This window comes from Terrapene carolina, unplaced genomic scaffold (genome assembly GCF_002925995.2).
Source record: "Terrapene carolina triunguis isolate 2854851 unplaced genomic scaffold, T_m_triunguis-2.0 Scaffold68, whole genome shotgun sequence".
NCBI classification, from domain to species: Eukaryota; Metazoa; Chordata; order Testudines; family Emydidae; genus Terrapene; species Terrapene triunguis.
Window position 1 is genome coordinate 44,673,415 of NW_020664419.1, and position 22,891 is coordinate 44,696,305.

At 42.5% G+C, this 22,891-nt stretch overlaps 1 protein-coding gene across 1 annotated transcript in view; it reads left to right on the top strand.

Annotated features, from left to right (window-relative positions):
- DOCK4 (dedicator of cytokinesis 4) overlaps nucleotides 1–22,891 on the top strand; it is a 391,670-nt gene that overhangs the window by 139,485 nt on the left and 229,294 nt on the right. Inside the window, exons 6-8 of the mRNA XM_024200912.2 lie at nucleotides 2,513–2,661; nucleotides 13,975–14,059; nucleotides 17,842–17,993. Coding sequence (XP_024056680.1) covers nucleotides 2,513–2,661; nucleotides 13,975–14,059; nucleotides 17,842–17,993 — 386 coding nt within the window. The remainder of the gene's footprint in view (nucleotides 1–2,512; nucleotides 2,662–13,974; nucleotides 14,060–17,841; nucleotides 17,994–22,891) is intronic.

Genomic DNA, 22,891 nt, shown 5'->3' on the forward strand with positions numbered 1-22,891 from the left:
TATTTTTCAGCCTCAGATTGGGTGCAATTGCTAATCTGTCTGGTGTGTTTTCATCTTGTACAGGACTCTATAAAAGCATGTCTGTCTCCCTTTGGGATTCTTTTGCTTTTCAGGTAACACAATAGCAATTAAATTTGACAGTGAAGCTGTAATGAAATTGTATGCACTACTTCTTAATTTGAGATAGGCTTCAGTGCTTCATTATTTTATGCGAGTCAAGCAAAGAGATCTCATTTAATAAGGCTCCTATACATATTTAATATGACAGGGATGTGGAATCTACTCCTTTTTGTAGTAAGATATGTGGGCTCTAATTTCATAACATATATGATTAGTTGAATTGATATAAAACCGAATCATCTGTAAATACAATTATTTTAAATGTACTTACTTATTAAGGTGCTTAGAACTGTTCTTCATTATTTTAACTCATGAGAATCTTTTTCTCTGCTAACTTTTATTTTTCCATCATGGATTTTTCTGCACTACGTTTCTAATAAAAGTGAAATTAATACATCTCTAGGGGCTTTGTTAATCCTCCCTCGTCTCCTACCCCAAAACCAAAACAAAAAAATCCCTCCTTAAGTTTATAATTTTGTAGGCAAAAACATTTTAGTACATCAACGTATTCAATAATACTAGGATACCTTTTGTATCAAAATGCAGCTGTAAAGCATAGATTTAGTTAATATTTTGGATATTTTAATTTCTCAGCAATAGTGACAATTGGAAAAACAAGAAGTTCTTTGGGTCAGGGACCATATTTTTGATCTGTCTCTGTACGGCACTTAGCATAATGAGTCCTGATCCATGATCAAGGCTGCTAGGCATAACCGTAATGCAGATAATTATAAAATATCCAAAATATTTATAGAGCTTGGAAGATATTGAACATCAGACTAAAATAATTGTGAGGAAGGTCACATTTTGTGTCCCGTGGTGGTGTCCATTGTCAGAGGCATAGCCTATATTTCATATTGGAGTTCAGCTATTTGAAAAAGTATATTTCTTCAACAAAATTAGGGCCTGCTCCTGCTAACACTTACTAAAAGGAATATTGACCCACTGGTGCCTGATAGAATGTTTTTCAGAGTTTTCCATCTGGAAGCAGTTCTGTGTCTTCTAGATATTCTGGTTTGTTTCTGTTTTAAGGGACCTGTGAATGAGTATCAAGACCTGTGTTGCTAAGAAGTTCATATGATCCTGTTGCTTAATCTTCTTCATAGCAACTAATTATGATTATTTGGCCCCAAAAGTGGGCTAGGTGCCTGCTTCAAAGAATTTATACTGTAAATGAAAATGAAATAAATAAGGAGGACAAAACAAAGCAGTTGGGGGGGGGGGTTTCCTCGGGTACAGAAGTTACAGATACAAGGTAATGATGTGACAGAGGATTTTGACTTCTCATGGGGATTGTGCAGCAAGGGCAGCTGATGTTCCTGTTTTTATGCAGCTGTTCATAGTAACAAGGAAAAGAGGAAGAGGAGATACTGTGCCAGGATAAAAAGAACTAGCTCTGAACACAATGTTTTTCAAAACTTTGTATGTTACATCATCAGATCTTAAGGATTCAAAGCACTTCCTCAAAATAAGGTTCTCAGACAATATAAAAATATGATGACGTTAATTAATGAGAGTTGGAACTGGTGAGAGAAGTGGACTGTTGCTGTCCTTGGTTTTTATGGGAAATGAAATATACTCTTAACCATTGTATAACTAAAGGTACGTCTACACTTACCTGAGGGTCCGACGGCAGGCAATCGATGTTCTGGGATCGATTTATCACGTCTGGTTTAGACGGGATAAATCGATCCCGGATCGATCCCGGAAGTGCTCGCCATCGACACCGGTACTCCAGCTCGGCGAGAGGAGTACGCGGCATCGACGGGGGAGCCTTCCTGCCGCGTCTGGACCCGCGGTAAGTTCGGACTAAGGTACTTCGAATTCAGCTACGTTATTAACGTAGCTGAATTTGCGTACCTTAGTCCGAAGTGGGGGGGTAGTGTGGACCAGGCCTAAGGTGGGAAAGTGTGGGGTGAAGAAGTCATAAGGCAATTTAGATAATTCCCCCTATTTGAGAGTCAAGTTAAGCAGAAGGTGCCTGTCAGGAAAGATTTCAAAACATGTGCTTATAGCTATTTGCAGTTGACCCATGATATACACTACCAGTAATCAGGCATGTCTAAATAAGGACTGAAATGGATTCCTTGCTCCTCAGACTGTCAAGAAGTAGCGAAGGCTATGGAGGCAGTGGTTCAAGAGTAGCCTTTAGTGAACCCAACTAGCTTGTGCTTGAAGTGATGTTGAGTCTCTGAATGGATTTGTTTCCACCCTCCTCACCTGTTCTTTGAGGGAGGATCACAGTATGATGGGGCAAAGAGGGAATGAAGCACAGAGGGAGAAGTTAGGGGGGGTCCTAGAAGAGCTTTTGTCCCCCCCTCACAATGTACCTGTTCGCATTGTTGACCTCCTCAGTTGGTGTATACATAACTGTTGTTTGTGTATCTGACAGAGAAATGAAGGGGATCTTTTTCATCGACTATGGCACATAATGAATGAAATCCTGGACCTGAGAAGGCAGGTGCTTGTTGGCCATCTCACCCATGACCGGATGAAGGATGTAAAACGGCATATCACTGCTCGCCTGGATTGGGGCAATGAGTGAGTAAGAGTTAATAATAGAAGCAGTTATGGTAACCCAGTTATAATAAATGAATCACTGTGCCACAATTGTATGCTCATGGTAACGTGTTAAAATAAGGAACTGGTGTATGGCAGAAATGCTGAGTCTGATGTCAGCATTTTCTGAGGACTTTTCCCCTCCCATCAGTTCTCTTCTGTAAGAGGAGGTGGATTTGAACCAGCACATTTTACACTTTGAAAATAAATGATTCATAGCTTCACTTTATTTAAAAAAAAAAACACAAAACAAAAATAAAACAAAAAACCCAACAAATATTTGCTTCATGTTGGCACTTACCTAGCAATCCTAGAAATATAGGGCTAGCAGGGATCTTGAGGTGAGAGGTGACTGCCTTTTTAACACCTTATCAATACATGCAAGGCCATATCCTCAGATGGTACAAATCAACATATGCTGATTGATGGCAGCTGAGGTTTTGGTCCAAGATTTTTACTTTGATTCTGTCATGGATCAGTTTTTACCTGGGAAGCTTCAAGATATAATAAGAAACAAACAAAAATTATTAAAGAAAACCCATCAGATGCCTGCATTTTGCTTTTACCTGAATATTTATTTAGGAGCACTAAGTAAATCATATACGCTGTCACTGTTTTGATAGCAAACAAGTATTTTTCTGCCTTTGTATTTAGCTAAACTCATACCATATCAAAGGCTTTCACTTCACTGTTACTAACTGCATAACAACATCATGAATTCTAGAAATAAAAAATTAATAGCTTAAAGTTTTGATGTTGAATGTGGTTTTAACTTTTCCAGATACAGTTCATGCTGATCTTGACACTATCTTGCACAGTTTGAAAGGCCAGCAAGCTCATCTCTATTCCAGACACGCTGCACGTAGGAAAAATAAACACAATAGGCTACTCTCGACTCAATATTACTTTTGAAAACAGCAGCACAGATTAAAAGCACATTGGCGCTTGCATTGAAAATCAAGACTTACTTGATACCCTGTTCTTGTAGCTGGCAATGGGGCATAAGGCTTTTGTGACTCTTTTCTAGAGAGGTGCCAACTGTTGTCTCCTGGCTTGGGCCATGTTTGGCAGCTGAATAGTACAGATGCCAGGAAATGAAGTGTACTCCTAGAGTGATGACATCTGTATATGTATCTAGCTTTTGCCTCTAGCTTTGCAGCATGATTTTGAAAAGTTGAGATTGTGCAGGGGAGGGGAGAGGACAGACTGCACTGAGATTAACCTGCAGCTGACCTGTCATACATTACTCGTCCTTTGCTGTCTTAATTACAAGGACTTTCTAGCCTGGTTTTTTAGATGTGCTGAGCCACATGTACTCCTGTTAAAGTCAACAGGAGCCGTGACACCTCAGCACCTCTGAAAATCAGGCCACTAGTTTCTGAAGCGGTGTATCAATTTCCTCTATAAACTTCACTGGTCATTGGACAGCTTTTCTGCCATTATATTTGTTCTTTTTGTGAACCGTGAGGAATGAGTATGGTCTGACTTGTAATTATTAGGTGAGAACATAAAGCCTGATCCAAAACCCTTTGAAGTCAATGGGAGTTTTTCCAATGACTACAGTGGATTAAGATCAGATTCATACTTTGGAGAATTTGAAAGAAGATAAAGTACACAGGTGATACTTCTCAGGATAAGGGATTTGAAAGATGAATTAAAAATACAGTAAAAGGGGCAAAACAGAGAAAATAATTAACAGAATTGGGGAGAAGGAGTAAGGAAGGAAAAATGAATCCTGATTTGCAGGTGGAATTTTCTTTTGTAATTTTCTACCTTCCTTTTACACCGGTAAATGCCCACCCATTGCTTAGAAACCAAGGTGATAAGCATCTTAGAAATACTTAAGAGTGGTATTTAGTTTATTACTAAATCAAAGGAGGATATTGTACACTTTACAGATTTTCATAACTACTTAAGTATTACTGCTGGCTTTGATAGAGTAAGCAGATGAATTATAGAAACAGATGCCATCTGCACAGGGAGGAAATCAGCAGCAGCTAGTCTTTATGAAGAGAGATTCTTTTTACTTGGGTTACTAATTTCATTAGTTTTTGGGTGAATTGAAGAGATGGGGGGGGGGGGAGAAATAAAAAGGGAAAAGGAGCATCCTTGTCCATAAGGAGCTCAGTCCTGCCAAGCACAGAGAAGTGCTGAGTGCCCTCAACAATCATTGAAGCCAGCTCAGTACCTTGCCAGATCATTCCTAAATAAATTATTGGTTATTACTAGATTTTTTTTCCCCCCATTGACATAATTTCCTGTTACTCTTTTTTACCTGTCTATATTCCATCTTATCCACTTCCCCTTCTATTTCTCAAGCTAATGGTGTGTCAGCTCCTTACCATACCAGTCTCTCTGCCTCACCAGCAAACTCAAGACTCTGCCAGTCTTCACCTTGCCTTGCAAGGAAACATGTCCGTAACATCCAGCCCCATCACTTGTCACTCATAGAAATTACCAAGTTTGCTTCCTCTAAAGAGAGAGTGCACACACCAGCCTGTTAGTCTAGCCAAGGACCCACACTTGGGGGGCATTCTGCACCAAAAAAATTAAAAACTAAAAACGGTGCCAAAAAAATTAAAATTCTGTGCTCAATATTTTAAAATTCTGCAAAAGTTATTTGTCAAAATAACACTACATAATCATGCCAGTTTCTATTATTTTGGTAATTTATGTCAAAATACCTGTCAGCAAGTATGTCTGTAACAATACAGACACACACAAAGATTCCCCCAGGAATAGAGAGTTAAAGAAATCCCTATGATAACCCAGTTGCTGTTTCTCTACTCCCTTTCCCCTCCCAACCCCAGAGCCAAGCTGGGGGCCAGACACCCACAACCCCTCCCCCTGCGGAGCCTCCCCAACCAATAAACCCAAACCCCTTCTCCCCAGAGTCCAAATGTGTGGGACCCCCAGCCCAGATACCCACCACTCATTCCCCCCCAGAGCTCAGCCACGGGTCCCCCCGGCCAAGATACCCCCACCCCTTCCCCACCTAGAGCCCAGCTACACCCAGCCTCCCTCCCTCCCAGAGCCCAGGGATGCAGAGGGAGAAATAGCCTAATGCTCTGTCCCAGCCTTGCACGGAGTTTCCTGCGCACCATCGTCTCCTTCCCTCAGGGCATGCTGGGAACTGCAGCTGCCAGGAACCTTCTCTTCCCTCCCCCTCCCCCCAGCAGTGTCTTCTATGTGCAAGTTGGGCTCTGCCAAGTCCACTGGCCCCTAATGGTAGCCAGTAGTACTGCAGCCCATTTCTGTGGGGGAAAGGAAATTCTGCGTGCACAATGTTAATTTCTGCAAAATTCTGCATTGTGCAGTGGCACAGAATTCCCACAGGAGTATCACATCAAGCTTCTGCCATTTCCAGCCCCACAGGCAGGTGGATCCACCGTTGACAGACTCAGAGGGTGCTGATCCCTTTGTCCCCTAAGTGATGGATAAAAAAGGAGTTCCCTTTCTTTCTTTTTACAGTCTGGAAAACCTTTGAAATGTATTCTTTAAAAAGTAAACCCAGACACAGTCCCTCTCCCCTGCTGCGAATTCTTTGGGGTGCAAGCTCCACCCCTCTTCTTCGTCATCTGGTCAGCTTGCTTTCTTGATTGTCTTGATCACTTTGTTTATCTTAGATGCAAATGTACTTTCATTACCCTTTACTTGTAATCAAGCCATGCTGTTTTCTCATCCGCCTGTTAGCTTGATACATGCAGACAGGTAAATCCACATTCCTTTGTCTAGGGCAGGCTTGTTTTATCACCGCTTCCAAAAGATATTTTCAGAACATATTTCTCACACACACACACACACACCTCTTTATACACAACCCATACATACAATCACACAATGATATTCATGACCATAGAAGATTAGGGTTGGAAGAGACCTCAGGAGGTCACTAGCATGTCACCAGTTTTCGTATGATAGCTTACAAAACACTGATTGGCTAGTTATTCTGACAACAGTGTAGTTGGGTGTGCCCTTTGCTAATTGGCATAAATGGGCTCCTATGGTCACAGTGTCCTATGTCTGGCAGTGGTCTGTACCATGTTCTATAGGAAGCCTTCTCAATTATGTACCTACATAGTTATACAGTGCTATACATGTATAGTTGGGAAGTTCTTCTTGACCTTTTCAAGACATCAGCTTGCACTTTGACATACAGTATGTGATTTGAACAGTTAGGTCACTCTAACTTGCATAGTGCAAATGTTTTTACTAGGCATAAAAATAATCAACTCCTTTGAAGCTTATAGCTACAATACACTCTATCGCAGTAGATTCCTTTATTTACCAATCTAGCATACCCTACAGAGTTATGTTCTTTCTCCCACTCATTTTCTGCCCCAACAAGGCACATATGGAGATAGAAAGGAAAAAAGAGGGCAATGATCAGCATCCATGTCTATACAGTTCTTGATGCCACTGCTGAGAATGCCAACATGGGTGTCAATTGTGATAGTGAGTTTTGTAATGGGAACATCTGTTCACTGAAAACTGGACAAACTACCAAACCTGGACTAGATTTGAACCAGTGACTTAAAAGTCTAAAGCTCCATATTCCAATATCAGAACTTCAGCCTTCTGGTTACACCTACCTTCTTTCTTTTCATATTTAGCCTCTTTAGAACCATTATCTCTATTTGAAAACTAAAAAGTTTGATTTATTAGCTTGGATACTTAGGGAAAATTAAGGCTCGGCCAACAGAGGGTTCATTATGAAGGCAAGGACCCAGCACACACATTCAGAGGCAGATTTATAATTTGGATGCAGGTTTCGGGGAGAACAAGTCAGGGACCAGCTATACCAACCATGGGAAGCACCAGCCTCAGAGGAGACAAGATTGAGAGTAGGGCTGTAGCATCATTTCACCTCCCCTTCACTTCATATCAGTAGGCCTGCTCTGCTATACCTGCAGAACAGGTGTTCCAAATCCTGCTGACCAATACACTGGCTACACCTACACAAGGATAAAAGACCTGCGGTATGGCCACGGCTAGCCAGGTCAGCAGACTCAGGCTTGTGGGGTTGGGGCTGTGGGGCTAAAAATTGCTGTGTAGACATTCAGGCTCCAACCTGGCAGGGTCCCAGAGCTCAGGCTCCAGCTCGAACCCAAATGTCTACACAGCAATTTTTCAGTCCCGGAGCCCGAGCCAGCTGACCCAGGCCAGTCGTGGGCTTTTTATCCCTGTGTAGATGTGCCCTCTGTGGCCTCCATAATAAGCCTAACTGAACCCATGGTTTTGTATTTCAGTGATGTGTGTATGTAATTCCCATTAATGACAGAAACCCTTTGTGTGGGGCTGAGTGGACATAAGTGACTGTGTTTGTCCCCCGCACACTTTTTCTTACCCACAAGGGTAGTGCTTCACATCTATATTGTAATGGGTGATGGAGAAAGAACTCTGAATTCCATTTCACTTGACAATACTTCATTTGTTTTTGATAATCTTCCAAACCTTTTAAATGTAAGTGAATCTTGCCTTCCTTCCGTAAGGGCGCCTTCAACTTTCATAATTGAACTTTGCAGCCATTTCAGTCTTGATAAGATCTCTCTTATGCCTTAGAGTTTATTGATTACTTAATATTGCAATATGTGAGAAGTTAAATTCCCATTGAGTATAAGGGTAGGATGAATAATGCTTTTTAGTTTTCTTTAAATGCCAGATTAACGTGTAGTTTAAGACTTTAAATAGAAGTATAAAAATATTGAGAATGATAAAAAAGTTGTGTAAAATAGTGTTTATTTTTTTTGTTTTTAAAAAACATTTAATATAAACTAATAAGTCCACAGAAAACTTAACCAGGCAACATTTTGTATAGCAACACTGGATCTACTTAATAGTTAGCACACGAATACAATGAAAAACTTCACACAGTGGTCACAATTAAAACATTTCTGTGGTTTGAGAGATATTAAAATTTCTCATTTTAAGTACAGGGAATATCTTACAAACTGGAGTAATCTTTTAAGTACAGCCACTGTATATGATTATATCTTGCTTCAGATAGATTGAGAATCCTTTTGACTGTACATCTTTTGCTAGTAGATACCAATGTTCTGGTAAAACAGTGATTTTTTTTTTCTTGCCACATATAAACAAATTTTTAAAATGTAGCAGAATATGAACTCCCATTAGTTAATCAAAAAAACGTTGGTGATACCCTGGGTGTGCCACAACCTTTCATTGCTATTTTTTTCCTCTGTAAGGGTAACAGAACTCTGGTGCAGATTTTAGTACTTTCTGCTCTGTTGTCTGACATGATGTGTACTCTAAAACATCTTCCCGTGGACATTATTCTTAAGGAAACCACCTGCTTTGGAGAGTGAATATGTGTATGTTTTCTTTCATGAACTTGAAAAAAGAAATGAGCAAAAGTGTTTGTTATATAAATTCTTTTATTTTCAGTTTTCCACAGTGCACACAAAAATTGTTGTTATTCCCAACAGAGCCAGCGCTGGATACTTTGAAAGTACCCTAGCTGTGAAAGAAAATGTCAGGGGATTGATTTGTAGGCAGTCAAGCCTAGTAGTCAGAGTTTGGCTGCCGGAGTCAAGGGGCAAAACAGGATCAAAACCAGGAACCAGGGCTGAACATCAGAACCAAAGTCAGAGTCCAAATGCCAGAGCCAAGGGTCGAGACAGAGTAAGAGCCAGGAATCAGAGCCAAAGGTCAGAACTGGATTACCAGGAGTCAGGGAAAGCAAGAGCAGGGGTGATTCTGAGGCAGCAGCAAGACTGGGACAGGATGTGAACAAGGCTGGGTGCAGGGCAGGGTCTAGACTGTAGCCGTGGAGGAGACGATCAGGAGCAGAGCTTAGAGAGAGACGAGCACAGGAAGGCAGAGAATCCATGGACGTGGGTGTTGAGCAGCCAGCAAGCTACTGCTGCAGCTGGGCTTAAGAACTGGCCTGCTAGCTTCCTCAGCCACTCAGGCAGGGCCGTCCATCAGGCAGGCTAGCCGGCTTGTTAGGGTTTCAGGAATACTGAGCAGGCGCAGCTGCAGGGCCTTACTCCTGACAGAAAGTGACAGTGTGTACTAGTAGGCTGGGCCCTTCCACAGTGATCATAATACACAAGGAGATTGGCCTGGACGGGGTTCCAGACTGAAATGTGACAGGATGCACCGTGTGGGTGACAGCAGAACAGAAATTACAAAAACTGAGTGAGAAGAACAGGAGTACTTGTGACACCTTAGAGACTAACAAATTTATTTGAGCATAAGCTTTCGTGGGCTGCAGCCTACTTCATCGGATGCGTGTAGTGGAAAATACAGTAGGAAGATATATATATATATACACAGAGAACATGAAACAATGGGTGTTACTATACACACTATAAGGAGAGTGATCAGTTAAGGTGAGCTTTTATCAGCAGGGGAGGGGGAAAAAAAACCTGTTTGTAGTGGTAATGAAAATGGCCCATTTACAGCAATTGACAAGGAGATATGAGGAACTGTGGGGGGAAATAAGCATGGGGAAATAGTTTTACTTTGTGTAATGGCCCATCCACTCCCAGTCTTTGTTCAAGCCTAATTTAATGGTGTCCAATTTGCAAATTAATTCCAATTCAGCAGTCTCTCGTTGGAGTCTGTTTTTGAAGGTTTTTTTGTTGTAATATTGCGACTTTTAGGTCTGTAATCGAGTGGCCAGGGAGACTGAAGTGTTCTCCAACTGGTTTTTTAATGTTATAATTCTTGACGTCTGATTTGTGTCCATTTATTCTTTTATGTAGAGACTGTCCGGTTTGGCCAATGTACATGGCAGAGGGGCATTGCTGGCACAAGATGGCATATATCACATTGGTAGATGTGCAGGTGAACGAGCCTCTGATAGTGTGGCTGATGTGATTAGGTCCTATGATGGTATCTCCTGAATAGATATGTGGACAGAGTTGGCAACGGGCTTTGTTGCAAGGATAGGTTCCTGGGTTAGTGTTTTTGTTGTGTGGTGTGTGGTTGCTGGTGAGTATTTGCTTCAGGTTTGGGGGCTGTCTGTAAGCAAGGACTGGCCTGTCTCCCAAGATCTGCGAGAGTGATGGATCGTCCTTCAGGATAGGTTGTAGATCCTTGATGCGCTGGAGAGGTTTTAGTTGGGGGCTGAAGGTGATGGCTAGTGGCGTTCTGTTCCTTTCTTTGTTGGGCCTGTCCTGTAGTAGGTGACTTCTGGGTACTCGTCTGGCTCTGTCAATCTGTTTTTTCACTTCAGCAGGTGGGTATTGTAGTTGTAAGAACGCTTGATAGAGATCTTGTAGGTGTTTGTCTCTGTCTGAGGGTTTGGAGCAAATGCAATTGTATCGTAGAGCTTGTCTGTAGGCAATGGATCTAGTGGTGTGATCTGGATGAAAGCTGGAGGCATGTAGGTAAGTATAGCGGTCAGTAGGTTTCCGGTATAGGGTGGTGTTTATGTGGCCATCGTTTATTAGTACTGTAGTGTCCAGGAAGTGGATCTCTTGTGTGGACTGGTCCAGGCTGAGGTTGATGGTGGGGTGGAAATTGTTGAAATCATGATGGAATTCCTCAAGGGCTTCTTTTCCATGGGTCCAGATGACGAAGATGTCATCAATGTAGCGCAAGTAGAGTAGGGGTGTTAGGGGAGAGAGCTGAGGAAGCATTGTTCTAAGTCAGCCATAAAAATGTTGGCATACTGTGGGGCCATGCATGTACCCATAGCAGTGCCGCTGATTTGAAGGTACACATTGTCCCCAAATGTGAAATAGTTATGGGTGAGGACAAAGTTACAAAGTTCAGCCACCAGGTTTGCCGTGACATTATCAGGGATACTGTTCCTGACGGCTTGTAGTCCATCTTTGTGTGGAATGTTGGTGTAGAGGGCTTCTACATCCATAGTGGCTAGGATGGTGTTTTCAGGAAGATCACTAATGGATTGTAGTTTCCTCAGAAAGTCAGTGATGTCTCGAAGATAGCTAGGAGTGCTGGTAGCGTATGGCCTGAGGAGGGAGTCTACATAGCCAGACAATCCTGCTGTCAGGGTGCCAATGCCTGAGATGATGGGGCGTCCAGGATTTCCAGGTTTATGGATCTTGGGTAGCAGATAGAATACCCCTGCTCGGGTATTCTATTTTTTTTTCTCCCCTGCTGATAAAAGCTTATAGTGTGTATAGTAACACCCATTGTTTCATGTTGTGTGTGTGTGTGTGTGTGTATATATATATATATATATCTTCCTACTGTGTTTTCCACTACATGCATCCGATGAAGTAGGCTGTAGCCCACGAAAGCTTATGCTCAAATAAATTTGTTAGTCTCTAAGGTGCCACAAGTACTGTTCTTTTTGCGGATACAGATTAACACAGCTGCTACTCTGAAAAACTGAGTGGTGTGTGACGCAGTTTGTGTCAAGGAGTATTTTAAATGTGAAAACAAAATATTTTTTAATTCTTCCCTCCCCTACTCAATTATCTTTCACCCTTTATTTTTGTTCTCATCATCCCCTCTCTCTCTACTTCCGCTCCCTTGTGTTCCATTTCCATGAGCCGAGTGTGACAAATTCATTTTTTTAAATTAGTTTTTAAAAATGTTTGCATCAAGCCCCAAATTTCACCACGGACCCACCATTAGACACTGCTAAGAAGACTGCACATCAGCTATTTGTCAATGTTACATTGCCTTTTCCCATCTCAGAGAGGAGGAGGACTGGGAGAAGGAGGAGAGAGAGCTTGTGCCCAGATATGCTGGAGCTTAGCCCCTCCTAGTGCCTTAAAGCCCACATGGGCGTGAGCCAAGTGGGGGACTGAGGAGCAAATTGGCACTAACAACCTCCCCTCCCCCCCACACACACACCATCCCTGCCCATCCCATGTATTTATCTAGTTATTTTTTGAACCCTGTTATAGTCTTGACCTTCACAGTATCCTCTGGCAAAGAGTTGCACAGGTTGACTGTGCGTTGTGTGAAAAAATACTTCCTTTTTTTGTTTTAAACATGCTGCCTATTTATTTCATTTGGTGACCCGTTATTCTTGTGTTATGAGAAGGAGTAAATAATACTTCCTTATTTAATTTCTCTTCACCAGTCATGATTTTCTAGACCTCTATCAGATCCCCCCTTAGTCATCTCTTTTCCAAACTGAAAAGTCCCAGTCTTATTCATCTCTCTCATATGGCAGCTGTTCCGTACCCCTAATCATTTTTTTGCCCTCCTCTGTATCTTTTTCCAATTCCAATATATCTTTTTTGAGATGGGGTGACCACATCTTCACACAGTATTCAAGATGTGGGCATACCATGGATTTATATAGAGGCAATATGATATTTTCTGTCTTATTATCTATCCCTTTCTTAATGATTCCCAACATTCTGTTAGCTTTTTTGACTGCCACTGCACATTGAGTGAATGTTTTCAGAGAACTATTCACAATGACTCTGTCCTGATTAAACACAGAAATCTTCAACAACTGTGCTGTAAATCACTGAATTTGTAGGTGCATCTTCAACTATCAGAATCTTTGAGGAGCCCTATAACAAAAAATAGTTAAAGAACTGTGTCCTAAGAATTTTATGCTAATCGGAGGGACACAGCCCTGACTTACTTTGGATGGTCACCTGTTCCTGCTTACACAAGAGATTCTCTTTTTCAAGAGTTTTTTAATATTTTAAAGTGCAGCTGTCCTGACTGTTTAAAATGTCATTACCTTAATTCAGCACATCTGCACCATGTGTGTATTCAATGTCTTAACTTCTTACATTAGTGACAAAAATAAGCTTCTGCTACATTTTACTTCTGTTAACTCAAGTGTGCTTCATTATTTAATAAAGTCCAGAAATTCAAGTGCAGTTGATAAAGTTGGGTCTATATAAAAAGGAGCTGATGCTTTCACATCTGCTGGATTTTTTTTTTTTTTTTTTACTGTCTATTTAGGTTTCCATCTAACTGGACATTACAAGTCACCTCAAAGTGTGCTATCTGCACAAGAGTTGGGCTGGAGGCATGAAATATAAATTAACAATATTATGTAATACTAAAAGCTGTGATGGAACATATCCCAGTGTAAATGTTACACAGCAAAAGGGAGGGAGAAGTTATCGATGAACTTATAATTAATTAGGTACCTAGACAAAATGGTTCGTAAAAAATATTAGTGGCCGGTTAGAATCCAGGCATGACACCAATTAACATGCACAATATTCGACACGCTGTTTCCATTAAAATTCTAATATAGGGGGAAACAATGAGTTCAAAATATGCACAAGCAAATAAGGAAAGTAAGAGTGTCCTTAAATATAATTTTTTCATGTGCCCTGGAATGTGTCTCCATTATTTCCATATTCTCCTTTACAGGCAATTGGGGCTAGACTTGGTTCCAAGAAAAGAATATGCTATGGTGGATCCTGACGAGATCAGTATTACAGAACTCTATAGGCTGGTAAGTAGATTCTTTCCCGGGGCACCCAGGGTTGAAAGCCCTTGCTACCTCTTACCCTTAGCATGAGGAAGCCTTGTCTGTGCCTGCTGGGGTCAGCTTCCCAAATCCACTGGACATGGGCAACACAAGGACTCCCCTCTAGGCCTGTGCAGGCCCTGCTGTCACTCCACAGGTTAGCAATTGGCACACTCCAGCGCTTGAGCCCTCCAAGTGTGTACCTGGAGCATCCTGCCCCTGGTCTATTGGACACTTGCAGTATTTACAGATTCACTGCTTCCAAAGAAGCAGTATGTGCCAGCTTACCAGTTCCACTTCCGATCACTGCCCTGTTATAAACATATCAAAGCACTTAGATATGTTTATAGTGAAATAAAGTATAAGTTTATTTACCAAAGCTAGAGATTCAAGTAGTAGCAAACAGAAATATTGGAAACAAATGGTTACATAATAAATAAAATCATAATCTACATTCTAGACTTAAGACTTAATTAACAAGATACTCTTGTGCAGGGGTCAGCAATGTGTCTGTGTACGGACACAAGTGTCCACGGTAAAAATTTTGAGGTCCGTGGAGGGCGCTCATGGGCGGGTCCCCGCAAGCAGCTCCCCGTCCCTGCTGTTGCTGACGGAGGGATGGCCAGGCGGCTCCGCACGCTGCCTACGTTCCCCCTCCCCGAGTGCTGACTCCGTGGCTCCCGCCCATTGGCTAGGAACCGTGGCTAATGGGAGCTGCGGGGGCGGCACTTGCGGATGGGGCAGTGTGCAGAGCTGCCTGGCCGTGCCTCTACGTAGGAGCCGGAGGGGGGACATGGCATTGCTTCTGGGAGCTGCTTGAGGTAAGCGCTCCATGGAGCCTGCATAACCACCACCACCCTGCCCCAGCCCTGATTCCCCTCCCATCCTCTGAACCCCTTGGTCCCAACCTGGAGCACCCTCCTACACCCCAAATCCCTCAACCCCACCCCAGAGCCTGCACCCCCAGCTGGAGCCCTCATCCCCCTCCCCACCCAACACCCTGCCCCAGCCTGGAGCCCCCTCCGGCACTCCAAACCTTCAGTCCCAGCCCAGAGCCTCCTCCTGTACCCCAAATCCCTCATCCACAGACCCACATGAGAGCCTGCACCCCCAGCTGAAGCCCTCTCACCCCCCCACACACATCCCCACCCCCCTGCTCCAGCCCAGAGCCCTCTCCCGCACCCTGAACCCCTCATTTCTGGCCCCACCCCAGAACCTGCACCCCCAGCCCAGAGCCTGTACCCCCCCACACACCCAAACCCCCTGCCTCAGCACAGAGCCTCCCCGCTGCCCCTCCAATGTCCATCACTAAGTCCAGTAATTTTGTCAAGTGTCCGTCACACAACATGGTGGTGCTGACCCTTGCTCTTGTGTCTTGTAGAGTAATGCTCACCCAAAATCCTTGCAGTGCTTTATAGCCTGGCTGGCTGTGACCCTGTTTTCATGAGTAAACACTCTGTCAGTTTGTCTCCTCCAAGGACTCTGTGTGTCCCCTTGCACTCCAAGAAAAAACACATTCCTTTGTTTTTATTCATAAACCGGATACCCCATCCCTCGCTGTTGGTTTATTCCTGTTAATTTTGTCTCTTGTAGATTTCGCAATCTCTCAGCCCACCCTGGCTCCGTATGCAGTATGCATTGTGAGGCATATAATACACAAAAGTCCAGACAGGGAGATAGTTGTCCATTACCTCCTGTCTGAAAGGAACATTTCCAAGGTGTGTCACTTCCTGGTGACTACCTTAATTCCAGGGCCTTAAGAACATAATTTTTAGTATAGATACATAACTCCTTAAATATTATCTGTTTATACATTTCACAATGATCATGATGACCAGTGGGCTATTGGCACTCGGTAGAGATTTCACATTCCACCCTTTGGTGAACTGTTATGTAGATATCACTCCCAGAGGATCTCTATAAAACCCTATGCACCCCCTGTGTCCTGTGACAGTTCAAAATTTAAAAAAAAATTCTAATGTCTGGGTCAGTATATTTCTATTGATAACATAATGGAATTTGTCTTGATATCAGAAATTTCTTTGGGGCTATTTTGATGCATCTGTAGTTCTGAAAGATACTTTCATTTGAGTTAAACTTTCCACTGACAATGTGTGTGTGTGTGTGTGCGCGTGCTCTGCATGTTATGTGGATTTGATATATCATCAGTGAAACCATTACAGTTCTGGAATGGTTCCATAAAAGCTTAATCATGAGTAAAAGCATATGAGATGCTTTCTTTAATACTGTAACTGGGCCCTTAGTTGCATTAGGCTGCAAAGATTAATGGAATTGTAATAATATATCCATTGTATGAGTATTGTCACTCTTAATCATATTGGTTGTGGGGTCTCTTCAGCTAATATAATAACATGGATGTCAATAAGGCTGTATGAGACAACTCTCCTTTTGGCTTCTCTGTACACAGAATGATCCATTTTATTTTATGGGAAACTATAATTATTTTTCAAGGGGCCTGATCCATACAAACTCCATTGAAGTGAATGGAAAGACTCCAATTGACTTCAGTAGGATTTGGATATGACCTATGGTAATGTTAAATTGCTACAGTAATATAGAACTTATCTGCTTAAGTTTAAAAACTTTTTTTAAACTAAGTTTTACTCTTGTTAACACAAATGTATTTGAATAATTAACATGGCCCATAGAATAAAGCACAAATGAGAAGATTGGGCCCATATAAATGTGAGCTGACATATTTACATTTGCTAATATTCTTTTTTTACTATATATTCTGATTATCATTTGACTTGACATTACAGATCACCTGTTTCATTGTGGTGTCAGTTAAGTATTTGGGTTATGTGTTGAAAACACTGGGTTAGTCCTTCTCAAAGTTCAAAACTGTATGTAGTATTACAGAATCATATTTGGACACTTAATATGAAATATTTTTCTAATTATGTGGAAAGGAAATTAATCAAGTGAAGAAAAATGAAAAATACAATTAAGTGGAAAAACGCTGACTACTTCATAAGTTTAGCTAAATTAGATAAGAAGAATAAAAGAAATAAAATTAGATATTGCTAACGTGGGCAACCTTACTAAAATTAGTGAGCAGCTAAGCAATGTAAATTTTAAAAATAAAAAAAGGAGAAAAGCAAAAGATGTTAGCTTACATTGAGAATTAAGTACTTTGGAAGTGTCACATTTTGATTTAAAAAAAAACACGTAATTTTAAATGCTAAGAGACAGAAATAGTACTACTTGATTTTTTATTTTTTTTTTATCCCGGGTTCCATTAAAATGGTCAAACTATAAACTGATAAATGAGATTATTAAGGGAAAAAGCAACTGACCTACAGAGCAGTCTGGCACAGATTATACTATGTGGAAGTGAACCTTTCGGTTTTAGAATAATAACTACAAAGCAACGGTATAGTTTATTTTAAAGCTTTTTCAGGAGCAATTCTTTAAACCAGATTTTAAATAAAGCGTGGGTACGTACCTGCCTAAGGTGGTTTTGGGTGGTTAGAAGAAGGAGCTGGAAGGTTGGGGTTAATGGATTCTAACAGTCCGAATTGAGAGCAGTGGGTAACCCTGATTAAGTCATGCCAGCACCTTATTCCTCTTATCTGGGAAATAGATGAAAATCAGTTGGCTCATTGCAGAACAGGTGCTACATCTAAAATGAGGGGTTTGGGATTAAGAAATTACCCCCACATTTAGAATTTTTAACTAGTGCTATTTTTTATAAATATTTGAACGTGCTGATAGATGTGGTTGTTGTTGATACTAATATGTAGATGGAGCATCGTCATCGAAAGAAAGACACTCCTATCCCAGCAAGCAGCCACCATCTTTTTGTGCAGATGAAGAGTCTGATGTGCTCCAATCTGGGAGAGGAACTGGAAGTCATCTTCTCACTGTTTGATAGTAAAGAGAATCGACCAATCAGGTAATAACATCAATTTTCATGTAAATATTTCAAAACCACAGTTCAGAAGGACTTAGATTAGTGTGTTCCATGCATCTTACGTGATGGAGCTAGTGATACGTTTAGGACTTGTCTACACAGTGTGGCAATGCTGACTATGGGAGTATGATTTCTAAAGTTCTCTGATGCATTACACCATAGGTGCTGACTCCGTGGGTGCTCCACCTCCGGAGCACCCACGGAGAAAAATTAGTGGGTGCTGAGCACCCACCGGCAGCTCCCTGTGGCCCCGCCCCACCACCCTGCTCCAGCTCGCCTCCACCTCCTCTGCGAGCACGCCACCGCGTCCTGCTTGTTCCCCCTCCCTCCCAGCGCTTGCGCCGCGAAACAGCTGTTTCGCGGGGTAAAGAGGAGGGGGAACGCGGCACGCTGGGGGAAGAGGCAGGGATTTGGGGAAGGGATCCAATAGGGACAGGGAGGGGGCAGAGTTGTGGCGGGGACTTTGGGGAAGGGGTTGGAATGGGGGGGCGCGAGCTCCCACCGGCACCAGAGAAAGTTGGCGCCTATGCGTTACACATTAATTGGTCCATATACACCTTGCTGATGTGCACTAAAGGTTCCCTAGTTCAGGGGTTCCCAACTTTTTCTTTCTGAGGTCCCCCCCACCATACTATAAAAACTCGGCCCACGTGTGTCACAATAATTGGATTTTTGCATATAAAAGCCAGGGCCGGCATTAGGGGGTAACCAGCAGGGCAGTTGCCTGGGGCCCCATGCCACAGGGGCCCCTGCAAAGCTACATTACTAAAGCTTTAGCTTCAGTCCCAGGTGGCAGGGCTAAGGGCCCTGGGCTTCATCCCCATGTGGTGGGGCTTCGCTTTCTGCCCTGGGTCCCAATGAGTCTAATGCTGGCCCTGCTTGGTGGACCCCGTTATGACGTTGCACTCTATATGATTTTATAAAAATATGCTAATTAATGAGTGAATATAATGTAACTGGAATATGCTTCATGCAAAAGGTCTCTTGTAAGGTATCATTACAAAGTTTATAATCTACTGAGTGTGGTCATCGTATTTGTATAAATGTATCACTCTTGTATCTGAAACTAGAAATATGAAATATAACTCTGAGGGCCTATTGTAATTATGCAAAGTGTGGGCCATTAATTAGTGGTTTGGAATCTTGATGGCTCCCATCAACCAGGACAATTGACTGTGGATGGCTCTGTTTGCAGGCAAGTCTTCCTGTGAGTCAGACTGGGACGAATGAAGGCTTAGGGTCTTACAGTGACATGTGATCATGTCACCTGAACTGGAATCCATCTTTAACCTAGTGCTTTTCCATTGGGTGGGAACCCAGAGGAACAAAGGATTCCCGCCTTATGCAAAAGATATATAAATGGGTGGAAGAGAACAAAGAGGGGGCCATCATGAGGAATCCCCTACCTACCACCTGAGCTGGAACAAGAGCTGTACCAGGGGAAAGTATTGTGCCCAGGCCTGGAAGGTGTCCAGTCTGAGGAAAAAACTTACTGAAGCATCTCTAAGGGTGAGATTATCTGTATTCAGTTTGATTAGACATAGATTTGCGTGTTTTATTTTATTTTGCTTGGTGACTTACTTTGTTCTGTCTGTCACTACTTGGAACCACTTAAATCCTACTTTCCGTATTTAATAAAATCACTTTTTACTTATTAATTAACCCAGAGTATGTGTTAATACCTGGGTGGGCAAACAGCTGTGCATATCTCTCTATCCGTGTTATAGAGGGCGAACAGTTTGAGTTTACCCTGCAGGATAAAACGGATTTATTTGGGTTTAGACCCCTTGGGAATTGGGCATCTGAGAGTTAAAGACAAGAACACTTCTGTAAGCTGCTTTCAGGTAAGCCTGCAGCTGTTTGGGGATGTGATTCAGACCTGGGTCTGGGTTTGCAGCAGGTTAGCGAGTCTGGCTCAAACCAGGCTGGGCACTGAAGTCCTAAGCTGACGGGACAGGAAAGCAGGGGCAGAAGTAGTCTTGGCACATCAGGTGGCAGCTTCCAAGGGGGGTTCTGTGATCCAACATGTCACACCCGTGAAACCTGCTCGCGGCACCCCCCCAGGGGGCCCCAGATCTCTGGTTGAGAACCACTGCCCTAGTTGATTCTCGGACTAATTAATGCACAACATGTTAGTGCAGTTTAGAAATCACAGCCCTGTAGTGCGCAGCACCCCACTGTAGAGACAAGCCCTTAGTTATACTTTCAGAAACAGGTATAGGATGGCCTTGGTTATTAGAGGAGCATTAGTAACCTCTGTAATACCATCGTAGTTTCAAATTAATATTGCTTTTATCCACCAAGTTCTTCACTTTTTTCAAATATTATTTTGTTTTTGTGTGAGAGGTTGGAGGTGTGTGCCCCCACGTGCACGTTTGCACATATAGTGAGTATTTACTTTGTAACGTGGAGGTCATTTTTAGCTGCTCCTTCTCTTCCAGCATTCAGGTTGCATCCGTATTTTGCTGCCGCTTCCTCCATAAGGTTTCTAAGATCCATTTGCTTTATGTTCAGACAGCCAAAATTCTGTCCAGGCCCTTATCTCCTGTTTTGATTACTGTAACCTGCTGTGGACTCCTTAATAGCCATGCCATCCCTTTCCAGTTCATACAAAATACAGCTTCTAAAGTCATCCTCCTTGCTCATCACTGTGACAATATCATCTTCCCCCTTCCACTTGCAAAACTGGCTTCTATGGTTCTGTGGGGCTCTTATTTTTTAATTCCCTATGTTTTGTTTTTTAGTCACCTTTTGAATCTGGATCATCAGTTGCACCAATACTGGTAGTGCTGGGCCCCAGAAGACAGGAAGCTTGTGCTGTATGTTTCTCAGAAGGACATGAGAGAAGGGGATGGGGTGGAACAACGCTGTTGTGTTGTGGGCAAGATGGGGAGGAGCAAGAGATGGGGGTAGAGCCATGAAAGTGTTGTACAGTACTCACCCCCATCCTCTGCACTCCTCTGGACAGGAGAGAAGATAATGGGGGGATAGGATCATGCTGCATTTTGTCCACACTCAACATATGTGAGCATAGGGAGGGGAGCCCAGTGTGGAAGAGTCTCAAGGGTCTGGTCTGATAGGAAGTGTGTCGAGGACTTTGGGGATGTGAATCATGAAATGCTTCCTGCTCTCCTGGGTACAGACGGAGTGTAGGATGGAAGTGGGAAATGTCTTTCTGCAGAGAAGGAATTTTGAGACCAGACCTCAGGGTAGACAAATCTTAGGTAAGATGGCACAAGACCTCACAAAGAGTTAAATAAGTCATTGGTATGGGATCATTAATAGGATGTTAGTAGTGTGAATGCAAATGGTGTTATATGATATCTGTGAGAATCTTTTCATTCATGGCCGAGGGAATGTTTTGGATCAAGTGGAAATCATTACAGAATTTGACAAAATGACATCTGACTATTTTTGGTAGAAAAAGGGCAAGGAGATGTCTGCCCGCTATTTTGGAGGAAAACCACCCAGAATAAATTGATTCTTGTTGCTAGTGAAATCACACAAATATCTGTTACTAGGATCAAAACTGCTAGGTACTATTATGTAATCCTAGACGGCACATCTGACATTAGTCACCTAAAACAGTTCACTGTCGTATTGAGAATTGTGGCCATCTGTGAGTAGGAGGCATCAAGGAATATTTTCTGGAATTAATTCCAGTGAATGGCAGAAAAGGTGAAGGGTTAATTGAGAGAGAGCTTCAGAACTTGAAGGAGCATAATTTGGACATTTAGGACTGCTGAAGGCAAGGGTATGGCAGTAGTAGTATGAAAAGCAAGAAACTGAAATGCTTTTGTGTGAGCATGCACAACTTCTAGGGTTATCTGCAACCCATGTGCCTGCCATGATCTGAACCAGGTTGTTATTGACAGTCCATTCCTCAGAAATTGTGGAGTTGCTCTATAGCAGTGGTCCCCAACCTTTTCTGTGGGGCAGGCGCCGGACGACTAGCCGCCGAGGACCATGGCTGCCGGACAAGCAGCCGCCAAAATGCCGCCATGAAGCAGCAGCATCAAGAGGTGTCGCTGCCAAAATGCTGCCGAAATTCGGCGGCATTTCGGCGGTAGTGCTTCTTGACGTTGCCGCTTCTCGGCGGCATTTCGGCGGCTGCTTTTCCGGCGGCCAGTAGGTGGATGCACATGGATGCCCCAGCGGGCGCCATGGCGCCCGTGGGCACCGCGTTGGGGACCCCTGCTCTATAGCTATTTAGAGTAGCTTTACAATCTCTGTGCTTTCTCATCACCTCACTGGCAAATCTTAAATCATGTTGCCATGACTCCAAAATAGCTTCCCGGAGCATGGTGGGAAAGCAGGATGAACTCTGTGAAAGCAGTTTCCTATGCACTGAAGCATTTTTTGAGATGCACTACTAAAGAATGCTGAAAATATTGAAACCAGTAGAGCATGAACTCCTTGTAGATGTTGCCAAACTGGTAAATGAAATATCAGTCCTACACAATGTTCCCTCTAATTTTTTTTCGATCCATGTGCAGAATGAATTTTGTTATGTGCACCAATATTGAGTTAATGTCTGGATGTGCGCCACTAGTAGAAACAAAAAACCTAGATATAGTATATATTTTTAAAAAGTTATCATAGGGATAATTACTTCAGCCAGGACAGGTTAGGCATTTTAGAACTCACTACTCCAAGAATTAAATTTAAGTACAAGAGAGAAATAAAAATTATGAAATTCATAGACCAGTCAAAAACTAAAATAACACACTTTGAAAGAATAAAATTACAGAGAATATATGTGAATTGCAGGAAGTACCAAGAAGTAACAACAACAACAATAGAAGTGTGTGTTGGGAGGTGAGTGTGAAAGACTGTGTGTGTGTGTGTGTGTGTGTGTGTGTGTGTGTGTGTGTGTGTGT